This window comes from Eurypyga helias, unplaced genomic scaffold, assembly GCF_000690775.1.
Source record: "Eurypyga helias isolate BGI_N326 unplaced genomic scaffold, ASM69077v1 scaffold4785, whole genome shotgun sequence".
Classification (NCBI taxonomy): domain Eukaryota; kingdom Metazoa; phylum Chordata; class Aves; order Eurypygiformes; family Eurypygidae; genus Eurypyga; species Eurypyga helias.
The window spans coordinates 1-8,146 of NW_010250657.1; the positions used below are offsets into that span (position 1 = coordinate 1).

The window sequence follows — 8,146 nt, forward strand, 5'->3', positions numbered from 1 at the left end:
GATCCCATCATCCATGTCACTAACGCCAACCCCTGAGGAATGCCTCTCATTACTGGTCTCCACTCAGACACCATTGACCACCACTCTCTGAGTGTGACCATCCAGCCAGTTCCTTATCCACTGAGCAGTCCATCCGTCAAATCCATGTCTCCCCAGTTTAGAGACAAGGGCGTCATGCAAAGCCTTTGACACCGTCCTGCACAAGTCCGGGTAAATGACACTGGTTGCCCATCGTCTATCCACCAAGGCTGTAACCCCATCACAGAAGGCCACCTCTTCATTCGTGACCCCACCGTAGAATTTCACACGTCTCGCCCTCTCAGCAGAAATTTACTTACCAATGGGGATTGCTGGCTCTGAGCAAAATCTGAAATCATATTTTGCCTTTTAACTTACATAGCCAATGTTTCTTTCTCTCTCATTACAGGTATGTGTGGTGACAACAGATACGAACTCAAAGTAAAATGCTAAGAAAAAAACAAGATTAAAACCTACTCAAGCAAAAAAGCACTCCATTTCTAGACATTCCCCATGAGTTTACTCACTACCGCAATACAGAAAAACCCTTATGTTACTATCCCTCGAGTGCTAGTCTTATGCCACATAAGTCCAAATTATGATTTCGAAGACTACAAAAATACCAATACCAACATGTCTGCAATGTTTTCAGACTTCTACTCTTGCCTGGCTCACCCATCCAGATGGAATAACCCAGTTTCTTGAAAAGAGAGGCTAAATCAATATACTGTGATGCCCTTCCAACCCCTACCATTCTGTGAAATCTGGGAAAAGCATATCCTGGCTCCAAGGTACGGGTTCACCTCCTGTCAAATCTTATCCTAACTCCCATATCAGGGCAGTATTTGCACATGCATTAATCCTCCTTCATCCTTTTCCCCATCCACATTTTAAGAACAGAAAGAGAGAAAAGGAGACCACTATCTCTTCCACTGGACTTGGCCAGAAAGATTATGAGAAGCTTAAAGAACCGATTTAGGATTAACTGATCTTATTATTATTATTTACATTCATTATTTACATTCATTATTTACATTCATTCATTATTCATTATTATACTTGTAGATAATACTAAGTATCATTATGTACTTAATTATTCATGTTGCTAATTTAATACATTTACTATTGCATTTTACTTAATAAGTATAGATACATCTAAAATTATTAGTTACACTGACCTAAATAAGAAAACCAGTACTGAAGACACAACAATCCTGTTCTAGTAAATATTAAAATACAGTGAGAACTGCAGCTGAACTGTTATAAGGGAAGACACAGAACAGGTTTCCACATCGCTGGAAACCACACGACTGTCTTCATTCCATAATGTGCGTATTTAATTATATCTTGGATACGTGCTATGAAAGTAGCTTGTTCTGGCAGCTGCAGGGTATTAACAAGCTACTTTTGGTCTCTGAGCTGCAGGAACCAAAACCAGAGCCAGCTAATTAAAAATTATGTTTGTGAAATCACGTCGCTCACCCGGGCCACCAGTGAAAATTTGTTGGCAGTCTCGGCAGAGAGACACCAGGAGTAGTGAGGTATGAAACCTCTGGTACCTTCTTGGCTTAGGGAAGGCTAAGCCAAAAGAAGAGAGCAGCACAGCGGAGCCTGGACTGCTGCTGAATGGGCCTAATCTCTTCTACAAACAAATGACGGTTAGACCTTGCCTCTTCAACAGCACTAAATTCATTACAAAAATAAGAATTGCACATACTTCATGGACTCCAACATCAATATCAATGATCATCATGTCTTCATTCCCCAGTGATGGGGCTCATAAGTACATCTGTATCCTTATGATCCCAATTAAGCAGAATCCCAAGCTCCCATGTTACTATTTACCTTTCTAGAAGTGTGTTGACCATTTTTTCAAAGGTTTCATCACATCTCAAAAGGGGACTTGTGACTCCCCATTGGAGGGATTTGCTGTATTCATTCAAACCAAAGTACAGCTTGTCTTCACTTGCTGCGTCATCCTGTTCCATACAGAGATAGCAAAAACATAAGGAAAACTGGAACCAGTTTTAGTTTCTTTTGTCATTTAAAAAATAAGTGGAAACTATTTTCCAAAGCAAAGTGTGTCCTTTCTTTTCATTCATTCTCCATCAGTGATGCTATTTATTTGTTTCAAAGAATACAATAAAACGTATATAGTGTTTTACATAACTTATTATTTGTCTACAGCTAGGAAAGACAGGTGTAGGTACTCACAAGTTCTTTAATATATCTCCTATGTGTGACTGCAGAAGGGTTTTAGAATCCTGCTAATTATTTTCTGAGTCCCTATCTTTGGCTTTATAACCACTGACAAATGTTATCTCTATTTAAAGCAGAACCTAAAACCAGAAGAATGATTCATTTCTGAAACACTTCTTGACAGTCAGATTCTACACGACCCCAGTGGCAATCAGAAACTGATCATTTCTTTGCTGGAATGTAAATCTGCAGACAGCAATCAGAAAGGGAGAGTGTTTGCTACCTCAAATTTCATGAGGCGTTTGCAGGAAGCACAACATGGTCTCCAGTGTATTTACATCACCAGTAATCGCTAGGAATGTAGTGAATCACATGCAGCCTCCTCTTTTTTTTTAGTGGAATATTTTTTTAATAAAGACATGAGACAAGAAGTTGTTGATTTTTTTACTTTTGGGAAACAAAAAAAATGCCTAGGCTCTTTTACAGAAGGTCATCACTATGGCTTATATTAACAATCAACCAAAAAGCAAACTTTGATTATTCATTCACTCCCTCATTTCCACTATATGTAGTCTGACTTCATTTTTTACAGCTACCACTTTAAGACACTTTACAGGAACCAGCGGTCCACTCAGCACAGTAAAGTCAAACTTGATACAAATAGACCAAACAAGGCTATTTTTTAAGCAGGTTTTGCCAAAATACCCTTGGAAACAGCTGGCTGAAATGGTGAAAAAAGGTAACAGTGCAGGATGTCGGACGGAACTTTCTCGCCACTTCCCTGCACAACAATGGCATCTACTACACCATAACTTTTTAACCCAGCACACAACTTGTATCACTACCAGAGATATCATGAACAGACTCGACAGGCTATCTGACACGTAACTTACAGTCAAAAGCCAGACAGCTGGAAAATAGAAGGCCTGCTCCAGTGCTTTACAGCACGGCTACATAGCTTTGTCTGACCAGAGTGTAGAAAGTATTATTACATGACTCATATTACATGAGGCGACAAAGAAAATATAGCCTAAATGTCAATGCTACCTCCACCATCACATCCAAGGCTGTGCACCTGGAGCCTGCGAGAACAAAATCCAGCAGAGAAAGAGCTCCCTCCTAGCATTTTTCCTTAAAACACATCTGCTAGATTCTGTTAGGTGTGAAGTCCACATTAAAATTCACAGTTAAAATTAACAGTTAAACACTTACCACAGCGTCAAATTGTATCCAATGTACCTCATTGCTAGAGCTGATCCTGGACTGCTGCGTTTGCAAGGCATAAGGGAAAATGAAGAACAAGGAGGTTGAATGCTTCAAGGACCTCCCTGCAATTAATAACTCTATCAGCCAGACCATGACTAGGCTCACCATGTGACAGGGAACTTGAAATGGCACTGCAGAAAGAAGAATGCAAAGAACTGCCTTACTGACATCCTGAGATTCAACGGCGTACTCTCTTCCTGCAGAAAAACCTCCAAATGACCGTGGCATGGAGAACCGCAGCTCAAAAAACTCTTTGGGAGGGTGAAAGATGTCAAAACCATTTGAGTGTTTTCTGTGGGTAGACTCAGGCAACGGGGGAAAAAGAACGAAATAGAGGACCAAAATCTGGTGACAGTGAGAAGGGGAATTAACATGCCAATTTAAAAGAGCATCAGATGGAGGAAACCAAAAACAAGCCAAAGCTGAAATCTCTCTCACTGACTAAACTGTTCCATGAGATGTGAGGTTAGGATACAGTACCAATTTTACAAATTCCAGTGGATTTTTCAGACTGAAACATTCTCCTAAAAGCCTGTGGTACCCGATAGTCTCTTGATGTTCTGATTTTCATTTCCTGGAATTACCTTCACCTCCAGAATATTCAGGAATCCCAAATTCAGTGTACAGCAAAGACAGTAACAAAAAAGCAATGGGGGGGATAAGATAGGAAGAATGTTGCATTTATCTATTTTCAGCTGTCCTTCAAGGAAAGCATTTTATTTACTAGAATTCTAATATTCAAATTAATCCCAGTGTCTTACACACCATGTTTAAGTTTGCTCATGGAACAAGAGCAGAATAATTAGCTTTACTTCTTTCTTTCTTTATCCACAGTAGAGTTGTGGTTCAGTGCGAAGAAATGTTTCTGCACACATGTGTATGTCTTGTTTTGTTTAGATCTAACACCGACCAAATTCACCACAGTTTTTTACATCCTTTTCTTACAGGAGCTAGGACATTTTCAGATGATGCAAAGAATAGTCTGTCAGAATTTTATATTATGAACAGCACTATCATCAAGGATAAAAACATGAACTAAAACATGAGTAGATTGTGAACACAGGAGAGATTTGGATTTGAGAAAAAGGAGACAAGACAAGAAGAACAAAGAAATTTGCTCAATTCCACCTTTTTTCCTGATTGCTGTACCATAACACTGACAGTCTTCTTAGGGATCTAAAAATCTGAAACGAGTCTCACCTATCTTCAACTGAATCAGAATTAGTTAACAAATATCTTGGGTAAGCAAAACAGATGATTTCTGATTTTGAGGCACAAAATGTCTTAGGCCTAGAGAAAGCATCGGGTGTCTAAGATGGTAAGCCTTGAAAAGCCTTACTGAAATATACAGGAAGAGGATGGCTTTCGTGTGGTAGATTAAAGCAGCTACCTTGTTAAATCCACGTGGGCATTGTCATGAACCAGCACAAACAGCGTATAGGGATTCTGCTTCACTCGTCTCATGAAAACTTCAAATTTGGTTTGAATCTCATTGTCTAGCCGAACCACGTATTTCTCTGCTCTCTGATAGGCTGTTCCATTGTCTTCTAGGCCCAAGTCCACAAGGACACCTGTCAGAAAGAAGAACACAACAAAAATCTTTTCCTTTGAGCACATCCAAAAATGAAGTGTCAACAGTAGGTTGTCTGCCAATATCAGGACTTAGCCAAATCGCTGCTACACCCTAGTACGGAAAAGATTATCTGAATGTATTTTCCCTCACAATGGGGTCCTAAATGGGCTTCTTGGCTTTTGGATTTCCTCCAAGAAGTGCCTGAAGGCCTTTCAAAGACTTCTCATATTACCAAAAATAAAATTAAAAAAGAAATTTTTAAAAAATTAGACCTCCACAAAGATTTCCAGAGCAGCTCTCAGTTGACTATGCTCCATGATCCAAACTAGGCCAAACGTGTCCACATTTAACTAATACATTAATCTTGCACAAGTCAGAAAGAGTTACCCCAGCCTTTCCTTTGCAGAAATCATAAATGTATATAAAATGGACTCTGGCTACATATAATTTTTTCCATGCCCTGCTTCAACGTTAGTGGTGTCAACACAACTACTCTCTAACAGTCTTCATAATGATGGACTGCCACCATGTTCATAAAGTAGGCATGATGTGATGTGTATGGCTTTAAATACCATTTGAATTAAAGGAGTAGGAACAAGCCACCATGAAATGTGGATCAACTATGTATTTGCCAGGGTCTTAATGATTTTAAGAAAATATATTTTAAAAAGTAAAGTAAAAACCATTCATGTAAAAAGTGAAATTAAATAAAATAAATGTGAAACCCTGTTAACAGGTATCACAAACCCTCTGGTTTAGAGTGGAGCAGCAAATTAAGTAAATACAATGTCTGAAGAAACAAGGAATTGAACAAAAACCCCCATAAAGTTACATTAGAAAGGAAAAGAAACCTGTACTTCAAGTAATCTATTTTATTAGTAAAAATGTACAAAGCAGAGAAAAAAAACCCACCGAGATGGACCACAGTATTAAGTGATATCAGGGCATATCTGCACAATCAGAAAGTGTGGGGCTTTTTTGAGCAGAAAATAAGAGGGAAAAAAGCCAACAGCTACCCCAAACCACTCCTAGATGCATTACACCAGAAGCTCATATTCATGTGTTGCAAATATAAGATATTATTAGATAAAGCTGAAGGCAGGAAAAAAAAAAATCCAAAATGCACAGATATCCTAAGGGCTTCATGACTCCCAGAGATCATCAAGAGCTAAAAAGGACCAAACATCTACACAGACAGTCCTTAGTTCTATTAGACAGCAATTTTCTCCACAGAGAAACTCTTGCGCTTTTCTGGATCCGTGTCAGTCACTAACAGAGTTGATAAGAGAGGTCATTCTCAAGTGGGGACATATTCCACAATCTGTCGGCTAAAGCTTTCCGGCTCCTCTCAAAGCATTTGGTACCAGCCTTGGTCACACACTGAAGCCCAGACAGGAACACTCGCCACCTGACTCACATGGTTCTTACTGTGTGCCAGTGCACAGGTACTGCTCAGGCATTTATCTACCTAACCGGAGAGCGTCCTGCACACACGTCTGTGCTAATACACGTGACAGCCTATGCACAAGCGTGTACCCAGAACAAACAGCACTAGCAGCTCCAGGGATAAAAGATGTGAACAGCCGCAGCTGTGGCTGTTCCGCTGGGAAGCGGTTGTACCCCTGTACTGGGCACTGCTGAGGCCGCACCTCAAACCCTGTGTTCAGTTTTGGGCCCCTCACTATAAGAAGGACATTGAGGTGCTGGGGGGTGCCCAGAGAAGGGCAACGGAGCTGGGGAAGGATCTGAAACACAAGTCCTGTGAGAAGCAGCTGAGGGAACTGGGGTTGTTTGCCCTGGAGAAGAGGAGGCTCAGGGAAGGCCCTAGTGCTTTCTACAACTACCTGAAAGGAGGTTGTAAGGCGGTGGGGGTTGGTCTCATCTCCCAAGTGAGAAGATGAGAGGAAATGGCCTCACGTTGTGCCAGGGGAGGTTCAGATTGGATATTAGGAAAAATTTCTTCACCAAAAGGATTAGCAAGTGTTGGAACAGGCTGCCGAGAGAGATGGTTGAGTCACCATCCCTGGAGGTATTTGAAAGATGGGTGGATGTGGTGTTTAGGGACATAGTTTAGTGGCGGATTTGGCAATGTTAGGTTAACAATTGGACTCGATGATCTTAAAGGTCTTCTCCAACCTAAAAGATTTTATGATTCTATGACTCTGATTTGCTCATCCACTCCCTCTCTTGGCAGCTGAATGCTTCTCCAGGTCATACATTGCTCAGACCTGCATGAATACGGCAATTTCTTTTGACACATGGCACAACTTGAGCCCAGTTTATGAAAGGAAGATATTCAGAATTCACTGATGATACCAACTAATGGAGCTAATATTGGACATGCAAAATACATGTTGGAGCAACTTATTTCTCCATTTATACCAGATATGATTTAGCAACATCACATAATTTGGTTTAACAGTCTCCTTTCCCTCCCCTCCCTTTTACCTGATTGTCGAATCCGTTGAAGGGTCTGCTGCACCAGGACTTCTGAACGGGGCACTATAACGATGAAGTCTACTTTGCTGAAGTGGCCTAGATCCAGGCTCTGATTGCCACTGTCTGCTATAGCACAAACCTGGGACAAGAGCTTTCTGGCAACTGTAAGCTGCGGCTGGTAAATTTGGAAGGTATCAACATCCAAATCTAGAGTGTGTTTGTTTGAAAAAGAAAACAAAATACAACAAGAAACATGTTTACTTTCCCACCCCCCAGTAAACATGAGCCTCCAAACAGCCTACCCTCTGTTATCAGAAAAAAAATCACTCACCAGAATAAATCTCAACACTCTGGAGAGCTGGGCACAGACCACAAATGTCACCTTTATTTTTTTGATCAAAATACGATTACATATCAGACCTCAAGTACAGCACTGCCCATTGTGTAAGTGCCCTCAGTGTTCTGAGGATTTTTCTTAGTGCAACACAAGAAAACCTCAATGACAACACAGCGAAATGTATTCTGTTAAATGAACCAACACACACGTAATATCCTTGCATATGTATACCTACACATATATATACATATACACATAGCTCTAATCTCCTCCTGAAACTTGCAGTTCTCCAGGAGCATTCCTCTGTCATTCCT

General features: G+C 40.5%; 1 protein-coding gene across 1 annotated transcript in view; it reads right to left on the bottom strand.

The window, feature by feature from the left end:
- Positions 1 to 1,863: 1,863 nt before the first annotated feature.
- The window catches only part of LOC104509700 (GREB1-like protein), a gene marked incomplete at its 3' end in the record, with an annotated part of 38,959 nt that continues 32,676 nt past the window's right edge, over positions 1,864 to 8,146 (bottom strand). Inside the window, 5 exon segments of the mRNA XM_010151735.1 lie at positions 1,864 to 1,997; positions 3,430 to 3,508; positions 3,510 to 3,614; positions 4,874 to 5,054; positions 7,505 to 7,702. Of these exon segments, the coding sequence (XP_010150037.1) occupies positions 1,864 to 1,997; positions 3,430 to 3,508; positions 3,510 to 3,614; positions 4,874 to 5,054; positions 7,505 to 7,702 (697 nt within the window).